This window comes from Callithrix jacchus, chromosome X (genome assembly GCF_049354715.1).
Source record: "Callithrix jacchus isolate 240 chromosome X, calJac240_pri, whole genome shotgun sequence".
NCBI classification, from domain to species: domain Eukaryota; kingdom Metazoa; phylum Chordata; class Mammalia; order Primates; family Cebidae; genus Callithrix; species Callithrix jacchus.
In genome coordinates, this window is record NC_133524.1 from 19,564,217 (window position 1) to 19,584,476 (window position 20,260).

Here is a 20,260-nt window from a genome sequence, read left to right on the forward strand (position 1 = left end):
AGCCCATCCTTCAGCCCCCAGATCCTTCCTTGCCTCTGTGGCCACGACATACCCACCAGCCTTTATCTCCTAGAGAAGCGGAACAGGAATGAGGGTCTGATGGGCACCAGCACTTCAGTGACAAAACACAGTGACTGCCAGTGTTTGGGGTTGTTACATCACTGAAGGGAAAGGGCAAGTCACAAAAGGAACCATATCAACTTATGTAACACATGGCATGGAACAGAGAAATTTCGCAGAGAAGAACAGCAAACTCATCACTTGCAAGGATTCATGGAAACCTCCCACAGTTGCAGACTGCCCCAAAGCATGACATCAGGGAGGCTGGGAAGGCGTCCAACTTCCTCTATTTATCAAGCTGGCTAAAACCCAGGGTAATACCAGCGTGACCCAAAAAATAAATTTTAAAAAAGGCAGGCAGACTTTACAAGTGGTTTTGGTGGGAAGGAAACAGTCTCTGGGTGAACCTAAGAGCCCTGCTCCAGTTCAGGGCCGCTTTCAGGGAGGCAGCGTCCAAGAGTCAGAACTCCCATCCTGGGTACCCGGCCACGGCACTCACACATCCTGGGGATAATCTGCAACCCACCGGGGAAAGAGCACAGGTAACAGCAGCCCCAGGCAGTTGTCCCACTGCCCTCCAAGGAGGGACCAACCAAAAAAAACAAAATCAACCAAACCCGAACCATGACATACAACATCGTGGAGGGCTCAGCACTTCATTAGGAACCTAGTGATTCATTAGTGACGCAGACCAACAGGCACAGACTGGCTCGAAGTTCCTGGCGATGACACCAACACCATGGAAGAAATGACCAGAGGACAAAGAGGCCTTGATACATTGGGAATACGGCCAGAAAGAAGGAAAGAGGAGTTTCTTCACACTAGCAGGAAAAACAAATTGCACAAATGGAGATGACAGGGAAGGCGATGCTGCACACAGGAGAAAGTTGGGGATATGCATTCTTGGTTCTAGAGTGGAAGGTATTGCCATCGAGGAACAAACAAGAGTGGTTCCAGAACCTTGTGGTGGCCCCATTACTGATCAGACCCTGCCTAATAGGACCCTGACTTGCACAGACTGGTTTGCTCAGTTCTGGCTGCTACCACTCAAGAGGAGTTAAAGAGTGAGATGGCTCTGGAAAACTAACAAAATTCATTCAACAAACATTCAACTGGATACCCACTATGTGCCAAAAAACAAGGCCACTCTGTACAGTTGTGCAGGTTGTGCCCTGCACAAAGGCTCATGGTCAAGGGGACTGGCAAACCTGAATCCAGAATGCCAGGCTTTGGCATCAGCTGCAGGCAGTAATGGGAGCACTGAGGAAGGACACCTAACCCAATGTGGGGAAATGAATCCAGGAGAGTCTCATCGAGGAAGTAATCATCAGGCTGAAGCCTAAAGGGTGCAACTCCCTTTATATGAAGGCGAGAGCATTCCAAAGACAGGAAATGGCTGAAACCAAGGCACAGCCAAAGAGCTTAAAGTGGAAGGACAGCATCCTGGCGTCCATCCTTGTTAAATGGTAGATGTGACTAAGAGAGCTTTTGGAATTGCTTCGTGAAACATCTCCAAAGATGACCTCTGGTCATCAGTCTGGCGGGGCTGCAAGCTGAGGTGGAAAGCAGCAGCCAGGAGAAGTTGTCAGTGGGCCTCTTGCCCCTGTTTGCTACCACACTATTTTCCAGCAGCACAAGACCCTTTCTTTTCTCTCTTCCCCTCCCTCCAGTCTTCTCTCCCTCTTGTCCCCTTTTCTCTTCTACTCTCCTTCACCTTCACAGTGTCCCCCCTTTTCATTCCCTCCCCTTACCTGGCTTGAGGCTTGCCATGTGTACTCTGGTCGCTAGAATGTTGCTGGTCACCTCTGACCAGAGTGGAGAAGAGAGTATCAAAGACCACATGGTGAGAGCCGCCCCTTCAAATGACTCCCAGACCTCCAGTCACAATGGTCTGGGTGAGGCAACGACCAACTCTTACCCAAGATGGCAGAACTAAGGCTTTCCAAAATGGCACATGACTTTCCTTAGGGTATGAACAATTGTCACTTTCATAAATGCATAGGCAAGAATGTACCAATTCTTTTACAAAAACATTAATTATTTCACAAAAATACACTTATATACTTGATTTTTTTAAATGCAAGTCTGACATTAAACTGTATTCATACAAAGTTCATCAGTGTGAACTTTCTTCCATTAATATGAAAACATCTAACAGGAAAACTGAATTTACATCACCACAGCCTGAATCAATCTCAGTTGAGATGACTGACATTTTCTAATTAACTCTGAACTTCTCTTTCCACTGGGCAGCAACAAACACTGGCCATTTCCCTCTAGTTAAACTATGTTTTGATATTTTCTTTTCTTTTTTTTTTTTAAGACAGGGTCTCTGTTGCTCAGGCTGAAGTGCTGTGGGGCAATCACAGCTCAGTGCAGCCTCAATATCCCAGGGTCAAGTGATGCTGCCACCTTAGCCTCCTGAGTAGCTGGAACTACAGACACATGCCACCACGCCCAGCTTCTTGATGGGGTTTTATTATGTTGCCCAGGCTGGTGTCCAACTCCTGGGCTCAAGCAATTCTTCTCCCTCTGCCTCCCAAAGTGCTGGGATTACAGGTGTGAGCCACTGCACCTGGCCTGCTATTGTGTTTTCAATGATGAGAGAAAATACGACCAAAAGCTACACAGATGAGGAGAGAACAATTGTTCATGTAGGCTGGGTCTCACCAAGTAGTAACTAAGAAAACCACACACAGAAATGTTTCCTTTGTTTAGTAAGTTCCTTTGGACACTTGGGCTAGAAAATAAGGCTGGTGCATTAAAATTTTTCTGTTTCCATATATATCTGCCACTTGAGATGTACTAAACCTTAACTCCAGGAAATAAAAGACTTGGAAACCCTTGCCCATAAAGCTGTTATTATTCTTACTGGAAATGATTAAGAAGTTACATTATTATCTAGCCCTATTTGAAAGAAAACCTGTGGAAGATAGGAATCTAGTGATTAACAACACTTTAAAAATTCAATCTGAGGGCCAAACTCCACCTCGAAATTGCTGTGTCTCTTCCAGCTTTGCCAGTAAGAGAAGTTTCTAGCTCCTCCCTTTTGTGGTTGATTGCAAAGCTGCTCATAAACTCTTCCTAGGGTGGAGGGTGAGAGGAGGGAGAGGATCAGGAAAAAAAACTAGTGTGTACTAGGTTTAATACCTGGGTGATGAAATCATATGCATGACGAACCCCCATGACACAAGTTTACCCATATAACAAACCTGCACACATAGACTTGAACTTAAAATAAAAGTTAAATAAAAATAAAAACCAAACTCTTCCGATTCCAGTTTGCCTATCCATTTGCAGTATGATTTTGCAGCTCCTTCTATCAAGAGGTGAATTCTGTTGCTCCACCCCTTGAATGCTCCACCTCTTGAATGTAGCAAATATGATACAACCAGAAGCATGAAAAATGCTTAAGTATGGAATCTGCTCTCTCTTGCTGCTCTTCGAGGCTCAAGCCACCATTTAAGAGTAGAAACCAGCCTGAGCTAGCTAGCCAGATGATGAAAGACACATGCCTGGTCAGGCATTGCTCCAACCAAGAGCTGGCCAACCCCCAGGCAAAGGGTCATCTGGTAGACTGGCAGCTGACAGCAGATGCACAAGTGAGCCCAACTGAGACCAGCAGAAGAACCATCCTGCTGAGCCCCACCAAGACTATAGACTCAAAAATTTGAACTAATTAAATTGTTGTAGCTTTAAGCTGCTAAGTTTTGGGCTGTTTTGTTATGTGGAAAAAAACTAACTTATACACCTTCTTTCTTCTTATCCTTCCTCCTCATTCTTTTATCCTGTTTATCTTTTACCCTGTTTATTCTTTTATCCTCCTCTTCATCCTGTTTATCTACCCTTTCTCCCTTTCATTATTTCTCTGCACTTGTCTTCCTTTCTTCTTTTCTTTCCGTAAGTACTACAAGCACCCATTTAAGAGAAGGGCCCATTGTGTATATGATGCTGGCCTAGGCTGATTCTAATTCAAAGCCTGCCTCATTTTCTTTTATACCCTCCCTCTGAAACCCACATAAGCAGATTCTGCAGACCTTGCATGGTCTGTGAGCCCTATTTATAAAGAGATGAACTAACATGTTTCTGGTGATGAGCAGGCCATAGGGTGGACACCTGGCAGAGTCTGCAGACAGTTTCTGGGCATTTGCTGGTGATAACCTCCCTGAAAGAAATATTTGTCACTGTGACCTTTTGAGTGTGTTCTAGCCCTCCCTTCTACCCATTGTTCCTAGCCACTGGAGGGGAGAATAAAATGGGCCTTCAAGCCAGATGCCCAAGAGTTAAGGGGCATGGTTTAAGATCCCCTCCCTCACATGGCTGCCCAGGGTAAGAAAGAAGACAATAATATATTTATAACTACAGGAAACAACGCACTGTGAGTTGAAAAATGCTTAGATTTCTATTTGTTCACTATACAAATAAGAAAAAAATCAATGTTCATATTGCTAATGACATCAAACCACTCAGTACAACTCAGAAGTTGGAAGGTCATTTCTTAAAATGCTTGTCTTTCCTCTTCCGCATTTCTAACTTATTCTTTATTCTCACTCTAACTTATTTTTTTCTCCTGAATATTTTTTTTCAGACTTATAAAAAGTTGATTTTTCTTTGGTGTCCCAGAACCTATTTGTTTGTGGTTATGACATTAATGTTTAGAAAGGTCAAATTAGATGTCGAGGTTGGGTAGGGTATTCATTTTCTAATGGGGAAACTAGGAGGTGATCCACAAATTTACACCAAGAAATGTGATACTGTGATTATGGCAAGTGCCAGAAAGCAACACATCAGGAGCTCTGGGTGAAGACAGTGGGATTGGGGAAGACTTCCCCGTGGAAGTGATGCTGAAACTGGAAGAATAAGTGAGAGGAACTTGCCCAGCAAAGAGGCAGGGAAAGACTGTATCAAGTAGAGGAACTATGTGCAAAGGAACCTTAGCAAGAGGGAACGTCACCCATGTAAGGCACCGAAGAAAAGTAGGAGTGGGCGGGACACACCACAGCCAGGAGAGGACAGTGAAAGATGAGGCTGGAGAGACAGAAAAGGCCTAACTCTAAGGGGGTTGATGGCCAAGGTACGGATTTGTGCCTTTGAGAGCCTTCAAAAGTCACTGAAGGATTTTAAACAGTGGTCAGTGTGTTCAGATTCACATTTTGAAAAGATTGTTCTAGCAATTTTTACATGGAAAATGAATAGGAGGGGGTCTGAGTGGAAGTGGGAGTCCAGTTTGGAATTTCAGCTCTCCATTCCCAAATATTGTTCTGAAGGTCTAAGCAATTCAATAAAATGAAAATCCAAAGCAAGAGACAAGAAATAGAGACTGCAGATTTGTTTATGTCTCTCACACACACACACACATCTATTAAAATATAAGGGGAATCAGAGTTCAGAAAAGAAGATTCAGAATAATTATACAAATAAGTTTTTCCTCTACACTAGGGGTCTGCAGACCGTTTCTGCAAGGGTAAGCTAGTAAATATCTCCAGCTTTGCAGGCTGTAGGATTTCTGTTGCAATTACTCAGCTCTACCATTGCAGCACAGAAACAGCCACAGACAATCTGTAAATGAATGGGTGTGGCTGTGTGCTAATAAAGTTTTATTTACAAACAGGCAGCTTGTGGGATTTGGCCTGCCGGCACTAGTTTGCCCTGCTCTCTATCAATGAGGACGTAAATTATAGTATCGGAGGTGACACACAAGGCTAGATGAAGATGGTGGTGGTGATGATGAATGATGGACATACTGAGCAGTATTTGGGAGGAGACATTGACATAGCTTGGGTCTGGGTTGATATGAAGGATGAAAGAGTGGCAGGCACTGCCTAGAGTTCAGCTAAGGCAAGTGAGGATCAAAGGCAGTAAGTGGCTTCGTGTGCACTGGAACGCAAGTCATCTGACAACCTGTCCATCCTTGGGGTCTGGTGTGCCTTCCCAACACAGCCACCAGCCCTCTGCCAGCCCAATCCATAGCCTCCGATCCCAGCCCCTGCAGCATCCCAGCATCCCACTGTTGCTAGGTTACAAGTGTATAGGATGCTTTCTCGAAATGCTTTTGGCCTTCATAGTCACGTATAATTTCTACAGAGTTAACAACACCTCCCAGCTTTTCCTGTCACATCAGTCCCCATGCAACAACTTGAAAGTCACGTATCAATGACAATCAATTAGCAGAGAAGACAGTCAATGCCTAATTTGATGGGAGCAGAGAATAAAATTGGGGGGGGGGTGAAATTAACCAGAGAGAACAGCTTTAGAAAGATGAGCTTGGAGTCAGGTGTCTGGAGAAGATGAGGAGGCTCAAAGGCAGGAGAGGGAGAGGAAGCCTAAAGGGGCAGGTGTGAGGACAGTGGCTTCCCAAGCTGCAGGGGAAGGCCACAACCAGGTCCGATAAGAGAAGGAAAGCAGTCCTGCAGCGAAAACTGGAGCGTGCACAGGCCCTTTTTACCTGCTCTTACCCTCCAGCCTCATCCTCCTCACTCAGCCTCTTAAAATTCAGTCCCTGCCCCTCTCTGCAGTGACTGCACGAACCCATCCTGAACCAGTTCTCTGGGGAGATGGAAGACCTTCATGTTGACTGGTGTTAGTCTTTAGTTGTACTTGTTCTGTGAAGGCTAAGAGGCAATTACCAACCAAGACCACCGATGACAAAATGGCAATTTGTACTCCCCTCCTCACCCCCTGCAAAGAAAGGCAGATTCAAGGAGAATATAAATTAGAGAAGGAGATCAGGACCGAGGAGGGAGACTGGAAAGTAGGTGAGTAGGTCACAAGGCCTTCGCCTTTGTATTACCAAACCACAAAGGTGGCTCTTTGGTGCCCAAATAGAAAAGGGGATCAGGTTTTATTCTGAAGTCTTATCGACGAACAAGAGAAAACATGACAAATCCTTAGAGGAGCCCAAGCTTTTCCTTGCAACTAGTCCTCATCTGCACCTGCTCAGGGCCTGGCCTCCTGCGGCACCCCCACTTCCTCTTTCCAGCCTTTCTGGAACTGATTTCAATCGGGCTTGTGTGTTATTCTTCTCAACACTGCAACTTCTATCTTGGCACACTTCTAGGATCTCAGTTTCTCCTCCTCTCAACGGTCTTGAATGGTAGATCCCACCGTCGGCAGGAAGTGGTGGCCCTTGACTGAAACCCTCTTCTAAATGAGGCCAGTCTATGGGCACAAGGAGAGGAAAGGGGAACGTTCTGAGAAGGCAAGAAACTCACACGGTCACTCCTGTGCGTGGATGAACAACGGGAGAAGACGTGCTTATGGCCATAAGAACACTGGTTTGAGGACACAAAGAAGGGAGGGACTGACTGTATCTTTTGTGTGTTCGGGGAAGTGGCGGGCAGGGAATCAGGTTCTATGCCAGAGAGTCTGAAGACGCTGATGACCTAGAAGGTTTATGAAGGCTTCGCTAGCGTAGGACTCCTCTTAAACCCCAAACGTTGATTTCCATTTTTGACTAGCATCTAGCAGGCCGCCTCTCAAGCCTTTCTTGTTGTAGTTTGGTTGGTTTTTGGTAAGGCATTGCACTCAATAAAAATGCAAATTCCAATGGCTGTGGCCATGAATGGGCAAGGGTGACAATTTATCAAGTCAGACTATTCGCAATAGCAAAGATATAGAATCAACCTAAGTGTCCATCAATGGTGGACATAAATGTGGTATGTATGTATACACATGCGCGCACGCACACACACGCACACACACACACACACACACACACACCGTGGAATACTACCCAGCTGTAAAAAAGAATGAAATCATGACCTTTGCAGCAACACGGAAGAAACTGGAGGCCATTATCTTAACTCAGAAACAGAAAGTCAAACACCACATGTTCTTACTTATAATTGGGAGCTAACTAATGTGACATGGACATAGAGTATGGATACAGAGATGCAGATTATAGATAGAAAGAAGGGAGGTTGAGAGGGAGGTGAGGGGTGAGAAGTTACCTAATGGCTGTAATGTACACTATCCGGGTGATGGTTACGCTCAAAGCCCGGACTTCACCACCACACAATACCTCCGTGTAACAAAACCATGTGTACCTCTGAAATCTATTTTTTTTAAATGATCAGGTCAGTTTGGGTGGTGAACAGGGATACAGGAGGCCTCACGGACAGGGCAGAGGCCAGTGGGGTCAGGCATGATTGACACAGGCGAATTGGGATGGGAAGGCCTGCTGTTAGCTGGGAGAGGGCAGAGGAGGAGGGATGGGGACGACTCCCCAGGAGGGGCTTTGCCTACCTTGACAGGTTTGCTAGGCTGTGCCTCAGAAACTGGAAGCCAGCATCATTCCCATCAGTGCTTCCATAGCCAGGCAAGTCTCGCAGTGGCTGGCTGGCCTTCCTGTTGGACTTTCTTTCCTCGCTCATCAAAACACTTTCTCCCAGCATCGACGCTACCTGCTTCTTCTGCTTACCACGCCTTCCAGTGACTCTGCCCGGCTGCACCGGAAGCGGAGCTATTTTGGAAGGCTGGATGGTGTGCAGCAGGGCGGAGGGCGCCAGGACGGGAAGCCTCGGATGGTGGAAACTCCTCTATCACTAGGGAACTTGGCTGCAGCCCCAAGCCCTGGCCTCCCACCAGAGCACGGCCGTCCACTTTCTCCTTCTTTTTTTAGTACTCTCCTCTTTGACCCACCCAGGGCTGGGATGTTAGTGTCTTTTTCCACGGCAAACAGCAGCTTGACAGCTTCATTGGTTCCCATTGACAGCCTGAATGGCCTCCTCTGAAGACTACCGAAACTGGACACAAAACAGCCCATAAAAATCCTGCCTCCTGCAGGCGTCTGGACGCTGCCTTTTCCCAAATGAGCCTCCAACAGCACGGATGCCGCATGGGTGGTTGAGCAGCATTTTTTGAGTGATTTTTCCAAAACTGGGGTGTTCCAAGTGGTGTGGGAGTATCATTTTTTTTTTCTCTTGCAGGAAGAGACTAACTCACCAGATATTTTGAGAAAATGGGTGACTACATGAGTCCAGTTACTCCCAGAGCTAATCACTCGCCACCAGACCCCACAGCCTCCACGAACCGTGAGTGCCCTGGGCCTGCCTGTTACGAGGTCTGGAAGTCACTTTAATATACTGCAGGGAAGGCAGTGTGACGTTTGTGTGTGCCAGTTAGTTTAAGCCTGAACTTGATGACTGCTCCACAAACTTTACAGTACAAATGCCACTCTCAAGGTAGCTCCCACAAGTCCCTCAGCCATTGCAAACTTGACCTACAACCTGCACTTCACTAATCAGCATATCACATGCCAAAAGCATTTTCTTAGTGAAACTGCTGACTTGTTAATCAGAATGCTAAATAGAATGCTGAGGAAAAAATAAACATCACTTCTCTCATCCAAAATAAAATAGTCACGTAATCTAGTCTCAGGGACAGCTGAAAAATGTTAGAGTAAAAACAGTGCCGGGGGGCTAGATACAGTGGCTCATGTCTGTTGTCCAGCACTTTGGGAGGCCAAAGTGGGAGGATCACTCGAGTCTAGGAGTTAGAGTGCTGCCTAGGCAACATAGTGAGACTCCCACTAAGTCTCAGCAAAAAATACAGAAATTGGCTGGGTGTGGTGGCATGTGCCAGTAGCCCCAGCTACTCAGGAGGCTGAGATGGGAGGACTGCTTGAGCCCAGGAGGTTGAGGCTGCAGTGAGCCAAGATCCTGCCACTGCACTCCAGCCTGGGCAACAGAGGAAGGTCCTGTTTCAAAAAATCAAATTAAATAAAAAAAAATTTTAGGCCAGGCTCTGTGGCTCACCCCTGTAATCCCAGCACTTTGGGAGGCCAAGGTGGGCAGATCATGACGTCAAAAGATGGAGACCATCCTGGCCAACATGGTGAAACCCTGTCTCTACTAAAAATACAAAAATTAGCTGGGCGTGGTGGTGTGCACCTGTATTCCCAGCTACTTGGGAGGCTGAGGCAGGAGAATCTCTTGAACCTGGGAGATGGAGATTGCAGTGAGCTGAGATCATGCCAGTGCACTCCAGCCTGCTGACAGTGCGAGACTCCATCTCAAAAAAAAAACTTTTAAGTGCAGGGTACATATGAAATGGAATATTTTAATCATCTCCCAGGTTCTCATTGGAAAGGATAGGATTAAAAGGAAATGAACCAGGCCAGGCGCGGTGGCTCACACCTGTAATCCCAGCACTTTGGGAGGCCGAGGCGGATGGATCATGAGGTCAGGAGTTCAAGGTCAGCCAGCCTGGCCAACCTAGTGAAACCCTGACTCTAATAAAAATACAAAAAAAATTAGCTGGGCGTGGTGGCAGGCACTGGGGTAATCCTAGCTACTTGAGAGGCTGAGGCAGGGAGAATTACTTGAGTTCAGGAGGCGAAGGCTGCAGTGAGCCAAGATTACGCCACTGCAGTCCAGCCTGGGTAACAGAGGGAGACTCTGTCTTTAAAAAAAAAATCAGTATTATAATTAGCAATAGGCTAAAAAAATACTGCTTGATAGAAAAATGATTCTGCCTGGATAAAGATGTAATATGCTCATGCAAGTAAAAGCGACCGTACAATACCTCAAAAGATCTGCTTTTAAAACTCCCTTGCCAGAAATATTACAAGCTGCTTTTGTTTATCCTATAGTACTAATGCCACATTATTGACAAAATTGTCAAAGCCTTTTCACTATTACAGAGAAAAAAGGGAGGTGTGGGGAGGTCGTGAGATATTTTCAGTGAGTCATGATGATAATGGCCAGTGTTTAATTGCAGCCTGTTGTAACCGGGTTTTTCTTGGGTGCTCCCCCGAGAGAATGCTGTGGGTTCTTGGTCTCCGATTTCTTAAGAATAAGCGATGGGACCACTGCAGGTGCGCCATACGCTTGTAAAAGTAAATATTGGCCCCAAGAAGTGTTGCAGAAAGATGATTTTATTTAGGCAGAGAAAAGAGAAGAAAAGGAGAAGAAGAGAAAGACTTCCACGAAGAGTGTGGAAGGGGATTCCAGAGGGGAAATCTGGCCAGGTGTGTGGACACTGACACTGGGAGGAACCCCCACCTTCTCCAAGACCCGGGGCCAATGAAAGGAGTTCCTTTAAACTTTCACTAGAGTGGTTGACTCTTAGTTTCTTCTCGCACCCTAGAAATTCAAACATAAACTGCTAAATCTCCTGGATGGAGAGAGATGGGAGAGGGGCATGGTGCTAGGAAATTCTTGCCCTTAAAACTACGCCCCCTTGTGGACCCGGAAAGAGAACACATTCCCTCATTGTCACAAGTCATGGGATAAAGTAATTGCTGATATTTACTGCCTCCATACCTGGGATTCTTCACCCATCATATGGGGATAATCTTCTTATTTGTGTCCTAAAATTCTTAGGAGTAATGAGTCAGTCACCACAGGAAAAGTGCTTAGCAGACTTTGGCTTAGAGCACATGCTCAAAAATATTAGCTGTGAGTGTCGAGCCATCATTATTTGCTTCTGGGCACCAGGCACTCTGCAAATTGCTCCACATACATTGCCATGGGTGAGGTTTCACGTGCTTTTCTAGAAGAGAAGAGGTGTGGCGTGGGCCTGCTGCCCTTTCTGCATGCTTTCCTCTGGGCCGTGCCACCCCACCCAACCCCTCTCTGCCTCCCCTCCTTGCGCTTTTCTTTCCGCTCCCTCTTGATCACAGCTGTCCCCGGGAACGGAGCTAATGTCACACTTGACCTCTTTGTGTAAAGGTCCTATTGTGCTTGCTCTCTCAAAAGGTAGCTCTTCTTTGGCTGAGCGTGGTAGCTCACAGCTGTAATCTCAGCACTTTGGGAAGCCAAGGCAGGCAGATCACCTAAGGTGAGGAGTTCGAGACCGGCCTGGCCAACATGGTGAAACCCCATCTCTACTAAAAATACGAAAGTCAGCCAGGCTTGGTGACGGGCGCCTGTAATCTCAGCTACTTAGGAGTCTGAGGCAGGAGAATCTCTTGAACCCGGGAAGTGGAGGTTGCAGGTAGCTGAGACAGTGCCACTGCACTCCAGCCTGGGCAACAGGGTGAGACTCCGTCTCAAAAATAAAAAGGCATCTATTCTTTCAACCAACTTGGATGACTGAATTAATGACTTTGTCCTTTGTTAAAAGAACCCAGGGCCTGGGGGAGAAAGTGTGAATGCTATTTGAGAAACACCAAGACCACATTTTGGAGGTTTATTCTCTTGCAGTTGAGAGCCTTATACATGGGTCATCTCCTCTTCACCCTGGTCCCAGAGGCAGGACACCCTCACTGCACGGAGGGCGAGTATGCTCTGCTGCGCTCAGGCGCCTTTCCATTCAACAAATATTTATTAAGTAAATACCATGTGCTAGGCACTACGGGAGGTGCTAGGAGTGCAGTGGTGAACAAGACAGACACAACTGTGCCCTTTTGGGTCATACGTGCCAGGGCGGCATTCAAACAAATAAAATGGTCAATGGATGAACCTGTGAAACACTGACAGTTTTAAAAAGAGCTACAAAGCAAACATATAAGAGGCTGGATTATATTCTTGGAGGAGACAATGATGCAAAAAGCAACTTGCTCAATATTAGAAAGAAAGTTAGCAATTCAAAGGAATGTCGACCAGACGGGGTGGCTCACACCTATAATCCCAGCACTTTGGGAGGCCGAGGCGGGCGGATTGCCTGAGCTTGGGAGTTCAGGACCAGCCCAGGCAACACAGTAAAATCCTGTCTGTACTAAAACACACACACACACACACACACACACACACACACACAAATTAGCCGAGCCTGGAGATATGCACCTGTAGTCCCAGCTACTTAGGAGGCTGAGGCAGGAGAACTGCTTGAGGCGGAGGTTGCTGTGAGCTGAGATCGTGCCACTACACTCCAGCCTGGGTGACAGAGTGAGACTCCATCTCAAAAAAAAAAAAAAAGAAAAGAAAAGAAAAAGAAAATTAAGTGATGGGTTGGCATGGCATTGACAAGAAACAACAGCCAAAGTCTAGCAAATGCTTCTTATACTTGGGCATGGATTGAACTGCTTTATTTGCATTAACTCAATCTCTGCGATGACCCTAGGTAGGGCATGCATATAATTTAGTATCCAAACGAGGGTATGTGAGAGTAAAATGGGGCACTATTGATTAATGTGGAAAAAAATAGGCATAAATCAGGGCTGCCTTGGGCAAACCAGGATGCAGCACCATCTTACCTAGAAGTCATACAATTATGATGGCTTTATAGACAAGGAAACTGAGGCAGGGCACGGAGAGGTTAAATAACTTGCCTGATGTCACAAAGGTAGGTGGCAGAGCAAGCATTTGAACTCGGGCTGCCAAGCTTCTGAGCCCACATTCGTGATGCCTACACAGTATTGCCTTTCCATGTTTCATGCACTAGGAAGCTCGTCATACTAAAAACCTGGGTTGTATCTGTCACTGGAAAGTATAAAATGCACCAGCTTTTAGAGTTGAACACTGCCACTAGGCCAGGCACAGTGGCTGATGCCTGTAAACCTGGCACTTTAGAAGCCTGAGCTGGAAGGATTGCTTGAACCAAGGGATTGAAGACCAGCCTGGGCAACACAGAGAAACCCCATCTCTACAAAAATTTAAACATTAGCTGGGCATGATGGTGCATGCCTGTGTCCCCGCTACTTAGGAGGCTGAGGTGGGAGGATCACTTGAGCCCAGGAGGCTGAGACTTCGTTCACTGCACTCCAGCCTGGACTACAGGGCGAGACCCTGTCTCAAAGAAATACCAAAACCACGACTACTTTACAAGGTCAGCAACCCTGGACAACCATAATAATCTCTTCAAGCCTCAGGTGGGTCACCTGCAGGACAAAGCCACTGAGACATACCAACTTCAACAGTCAGAAGAGCTCGTGTTCCTGACAATGCTTTAGAAGCTGAAAAGCACAACATGGGTATTAATCCTCAATAGTTATCATAGGTCAAAATCTGCATTTCCTTGCAAAGGGTCAAATAGTAAATGTTTTCTGTAAAAGGCCAAATATGAACTATTTTAGGCTTTGCAGCCACAATGGTCTCTACTGCAGTGACTGAACCCTGCTGTTGCAATGCAAAAGCAGCCACGGAAAATGTGTAAGTGAATGAGCGTGGCTCAGTGCCAACAGACCTTCAGTTACAGAAACAGATGGAGGGCCTCAGGCCATCGTTTGCCAAACCCTAGCCTAGAAAAATGCTATGTAAAATTGCAGCCCCTCAAGGCTTCCTGTGCCTCTTTCTCAAGATTCATTTTCCTCCACAGACACCACCTAACACCATCCAACTGACTGTGTATACTCAAATACTGTCTGTTTCCCTCACTAGAAGATAAACTTCTTTGTTGAAGGCAGAAGTTTTGTCTGCTTGGTTCACTGTTGAGTCCCTAGAGCCTGGAAAAGTGCCTGGCACATACTAGGGATGTTATAAATGTATGTGGAATGCATGGTTGAATGAATGAATGGAGAGGTTTTGAAGGAGTTGGCCATACTATTGGGAAAGGAAGGCAAATCTATGCCGATTTAAAAAAGGCAACAGAGCCGGGCGCAGTGGCTCACACCTGTATTTACAGCACTTTGGGAGGCTAAGGTGGGCAGATCACAAGGTCAGGAGTTCAAGACCAGCCTGACCAACATGGTGAAACTCCGTCTCTACTAAAAATACAAAAAATTAGCTGTGTGTGGTAGTGCATGCCTATAATCCCAGCTACTCAGGAGGCTGAGGGAGGAGAATCGCTTGAACCTGGGAGACGGAGGTTGCAGTGAGCTGAGATCTCACTACTGCACTCCAGCCTGTGTGACAGAGCGAGACTCCATCTTGGAAAAAAAAAAAAAAGGAAACAGAAAGATAACGACAGCTGAAAACGGGAAGAAAAGTGACTGCAAATGAAATCAAACTCAGCTTTGCAATTCCTTATGGGCAAAGGGTAAAAGGACTATTTGCGAAACCAATTTTGTGGGTTGTGAACACATGGAAGAACTAAAGCCTTACAAAACAATTTCCAAAGTTGGCTGGTTAAAATCTAAAGGAATTATTGGCTGGATTAAGATTTAGTTAGGAGAACAGCTTGAGGTGTGCTTCAGATCAAGTAATTATGAGTGTGTGTGTGTGTGTGTGTGTGTGAGAGAGAGACTCCTGCTCTTCCCCCACCTGGCAACTGTGAGTTGAGTTGTTCTCTGGGAGTGGTTTGCGGATAAAGCAAAATAAGAAAAATGAGCTAGAGCTACATGTAGCCATGAGTATAAATCTCACAAAAATAGTATTGAATGAGATGAAAGTTGCAAAATATGACAGTAAAAAACATACCAATCTTATGAAGCTTAAAAGTATGCAAGGGCCAGGCGCGGTGGCTCACACCTGTAATCCCAGCACTTTGGGAGGCCGAGGCGGGTGGATCACGAGGTCAAGAGATCGAGACCATCCTGGTCAACACAGTGAAACCCCGTCTCTAATAAAAAATACAAAAAATTAGTGGGGCATGGTGACGGGTGCCTGTAATCCCAGCTACTCAGGAGCTGAGGCAGGAGAATTGCCTGAACCCGGGAGGCGGAGGTTGTGGTGAGCTGAGATTGCACCATTGCACTCCAGCCTGGGTAACAAGAGCGAAACTCCGTCTCAAAAAAAAAGCATACAAGGAGCAGTGTCTTGCTTAAGGACATATTCCTATGTAGGAAAATATAAAGAAATGTATGAGATGGCTAGCTGGGCACAGTGGCTCACACCTGTAATCCCAGAACTTTGGAAGGCCGAGGTGGGCAAATCACTTGAGTCTAGGAGTTTGAGACCAGTCTGGGCAATGTGGTGAAACCTCGTCTCCATGAAAAATACAAACATTAGCCAACCCTAGTGGTGTGCACCTGTGGTCTCAGCTACTCAGGAGGCTGAGGCAGGAGAATTGCTTGAACCCAGAAACCAAAGGTTGCAGTGAGCCCAGATCGTACCACTGCACTCTAGCCTGGCGACAGAGCAAGACTCCATCTCAAAAAAAAAACCAAAACAAGACCAAAAAAGGCAATATCTTTCACATCATTCATAGATACAAGAAACCAAGATGAAGGAAGGACTCATTTTCATTTTAAGGGCCAATTTGGAGGAACTGATATGACAATAACTCTGAGCACTAGGACAGGCCTTGGCAGTTAACAAGCCCACCTCGCTTGAAGAAAATCCACTTCCTCTGTCACACCCTTTGTGTCTTCCAGGTGGCGGCCATTCCCAGCTTGGAGGTGCCCAGTGACCTCATACGTGTTCACTGGCTCTCAGGAAAAGGCCTTGCTCTCACGGAGGCCCATCAAACAGGTTCTGTGCCAGTTTACATTACAATACTTTAAACCAAGGAAATGAATCTCTAATTTTGGAATTTCAGTTTTTGGGCAGATCAGCTGGGGGGCAGGTACGGGGGTGGAGCTGTGCACAGTTACTGCTATGCATTGTGTGTCCCTCCTGCCAAATTCATATTTTGAAGCCCTAACCCCCAGGGTAACTGACTCTCTCGCTCTCGCTCTCTCTCTCTCTCTCCCCTGCCCTTCCCCCTCTGTCTCTTGTCCAGCTGAGGATACAGTGAGTCTATAAGCCCAGAAAAGGACACTCGCCAGAACCTGACCTTGCTGGCATGTTGACCTTGAACTTCCCAGCCTCCAGAACTGTGAGAAATAAATTTCTGTTTAGGCCACTTCGTCTATGGTATTTTGTTCTGGCAGCCCAAGCTGACTAAGAAAGTCACAGGGTAGTGTCAGAGGCATTTGAGCCAGAGTGACTCCATGTTGAATAGGAGCTGGGTAAAATAAGGCTGACACCTGTTGGGCTGCAGTCCCAGGAGGTTTAAGGCATTTTTAGTCACGGGATGAGATAGGAGGTGGTGCAAGATACAGGTCACAAAGACCCTGCTGATAAAACAGGATGCAGTAAAGAGGCCGGCCAAAAGCCACCAAAAACCAGTATGACAATAAAAATGACCTCTGGTCATCCTCACTGCTCATTATACATTAATTATGATGCAATACATGCTAAAAAACACTCCCACCAGTGCCATGACAGTTTACAAATGCCATGGCAACATCAGGAAGCTACCCTACACAGTCTAAAAAATGGGAGGAACCCTCAGTTCCGGAAATTCCCTGCCCCATCCCAGAAAACTCATGAATAATCCACCCCTTGTTTAGCATATAATCAAGAAATAACTGTAAGTATTATCAGTCAAGCAGATCATGCCACTTCTCTGCCTATGCAGCAGCCATTCTTTATTCATTTACTTTCTTAATAAACTTGCTTTCACTCTACTCTATGGACTTGTCCTGAATTCCTTCTTCCTCTTTTGGTGTCTGGATCGGGACCCCTTTCCAGTAACAGTAACCTAGCCATTTACCCTAATTATTTTTTTTTGTTTTTTGAGACGGAGTCTTGCTCTGTTACCCAGGCTGGAGTGCAATGCCACAATCTTGGCTCGCTGCAACCTCTGCCACCCACATTCAAGTGATTCTCCTGCCTCAGCCTCCCGAGTAGCTGGGATTACAGGCACCTGCCACTGCATCCAGCTAATTTTATTTTTTTTGTACTTTTAGTAGAGACAGGATTTCACCATCTTGGCCAGGCTGGTCTTGAACTCCTGACCTCGTGATCCCCCGCCTCAGCCTCCCAAAGTGCTGGGGTTACAGGTGTGAGCCACCACACCTGGCCACTTTTAATGTTTTAATAGATGTTTAATATTAAAGCTAGCCCTGTTGATATAGCGTGTACTCTTAAAATACCAAATCCAAAGGACCAAGTGTCTAATTAGGACCCCTAAGATGCCCAAAAACAGAGATAGGAGTCTGGCCTGGAGTTGCACAGCCTGGCAGAGGTATGGCAAAACTGTGAGACATCCAGGCCAGTGTACCAAGTGAGGTCACCCTCCCAAACATCTCTGCCTGGTGTGGGTTCCAAAGACGAGACCACCACTGAATGGGGAACTTCAAATCCAAGGTGTCTTGAGGGGAAAAGCCTGGGTCCTATCACACGTCTGAACATATAAAAAGACCAACTGGGGCCCAGGCAGCCCCAAAATCCCCCAAAATGCACTAAGTGGCATAGATTGTGCCAAATTTGGATCCACTTAAGACTGGGGAAGAAGACAGGAAGAGGAGAAAGCTAGGATAAGGGTAGGAGGAGCAGTGGCCATCGATGCAAAGCTTGGGAAACTGGTGTGGGAAGGCCGTTGAAACTGAGTATGAGGGGCTCTGTTCTGTAGAGGTCTTGAGGGACTGTGTTAACTTCTCTTCCCAAGTCCACAAGGGGCGTGGTTTCAAAGGCAAGAACTTTCCAGCGCAATACCTCCACCCACCTCCCCATCTGGGAGACTAGTTCTTTGTCTAACTTTCGCAAGTATGGGAAAGGCAGACTGCCCAGGTGAGCTTCCTTTGTTTAGAAAAGCCCACGAAAAGCCCTGGAAGGAGAAGCTCTGTTGTGGGCCAGGCAGCCAATCCGACATCAGAGTTGAAAATCAATCACTCCAATGAAGTTTGAGGGAACTCCTCTCATGGGACAGGGACTTGAATGGGGTGGGAGTAACTCCGAGATTAAAAGTCCCCCTGCCCCTTGCCTATGTGGACTCCATCTTTGGATCCCCTCCCATGACAGCGTGGGAGCTTGCTCACTCTGTTTCTCTTTCTCTCTCTCTCTGTCTAATAAATCGCTTTTCTGCAGAGCTCTTGCGGTCTGATATTTACTTGAACAATATCACTGCCGCCAGGGTCTCCTACCCATTCTTGGGTGAGTGAGAGCCCAAGGACCTGGAAAAAACACATCTGATGGGGGAGCAGTGAGCACCTTTTGGGATACCTCTACAACCTGCTCCTGTCCCCCCAGTTACAGTCTGAGAAGGACTCCTCGTCCCAAGGGGCTATGCAGAGAGCCCACCACAGAGAAACCCAGTGAGGGAGGCTATGGAAGGGAGTTGGTTGCAGCCAGGATGTAGTTTGCAGGGGCCCCCGGGATGTGATCAAGCTTCTGAAGCAGAACTCAGATATATATCCTCTGGGCCTGGGTTAGAAAGACCTGAACTAGCTTGACTGAGGCCTCCAGAAAATCAATTCTGTTGACCAGATCCCAAAACAGCCCAGGAACACAGAAGCATTCCCTCCACGGCTGGGCTTATTTCCAGCCAGCTCAATGTTTGGTGTCCTGCAGACAAAATGTCCAGATACTGGTGAGATGCCCCCAGAAGAAACCCCACGGGGCTCCCATTTATTTTAAATAATAGGACTTTATTAAAATTAACAAAAGGAGTTCCTGACTATTGGCCGCTTTTGCCTTAGTTTGGGTTCCTTCAGAAGGTAACTCCGCTGGGCGTGGTGGCTCATACCTGTAATTCCAGCACTTTGGGAGACCAAGGTGGGTGGATCACTTGAAGCCAGAAATTCAAGACCAGCCTGGCCAATATGGTCAAACCCCGTCTCTACTAAAAATACAAAAACTAGCCAGGTGTGGTGGTGGGTACCTCTAATCCCAGCTACTCAGGAGGCTGAGGCAGGAGAATTGCTTGAACCTGGGAGGCGGAGGTTGCAGTGAGCCAAGATCATGCCACTACTCTCCAGGTGACAGAGCAAGACCGTATCAAAAAAAAAAAAAAAAATATATATATATATATATATATATATATATGAAGGTAACAAGGTAACTCTTGAGGTTGGGAGTGGTGGCTCACACCTGTAATCCCAGCACATTGAGAGTTGGAGGCAGGCAGATTGTTTGAGGCCAGGAGTTTGAGACCAGCCTGGCCAACGTGGTGAAACTCCATCTCCACTAAAAATAGAAAAATTAGCTGAAATACCCCATCTCTACTAAAAATACAGAAATTAGCGTGGTGGCGTGCACCTGTAATTCCAGCTACTGGGGTAGGAGAATCACTTGAACCCAGGAGGTGAAGGTTGCAGTGAGCCAAGATTGCGCCTCTGCACTCCAGTCTAGGCGACAGAGGGAGACTGTCTCAAAAAAAAAAGAAGGTAACCACTTGGCACATATTTGAGATCAAGTAGCTTATTTAGGAGTGACCCCAGGAAACCCAGATAGGAGAATGGAGACGTGAGTTGGGGCAGGAAGGCAGCACTAGAAGGTGTTATCAAGCCAGTCACCACTGGGGGCAATGGGAGCTTAGTCTTTCTGGGGAAGTCTGGGAGCCAGCGTACAACACCGGTCTGAATTATCCCACTTGAGAGCAAAAGAGCTGGGGTATGGATCGACTGACTTGCATCAGGCATTGGCGGAGGGCTGCTCCTGGGGTGGGGTGGGGG

The 20,260-nt window shown here is 46.6% G+C and overlaps 1 protein-coding gene across 40 annotated transcripts in view; it reads right to left on the reverse strand.

Annotated features, from left to right (window-relative positions):
* Nucleotides 1-20,260, reverse strand: part of ADGRG2 (adhesion G protein-coupled receptor G2) — a 131,551-nt gene that overhangs the window by 96,202 nt on the left and 15,089 nt on the right. For 14 of the 40 annotated variants that reach the window (XM_035288464.3, XM_035288461.3, XM_035288463.3 and 11 more), the window contains exon 1: nt 8,305-8,498. The exons of the other annotated variants lie outside the window; for them this stretch is intronic. In XM_035288464.3, coding sequence (XP_035144355.1) covers nt 8,305-8,453 — 149 coding nt within the window. In that variant the 5' untranslated portion in view covers nt 8,454-8,498. Of the gene's footprint in view, nt 1-8,304; nt 8,499-20,260 lie in introns of those variants that run through there. 40 annotated transcript variants of the gene reach the window in all.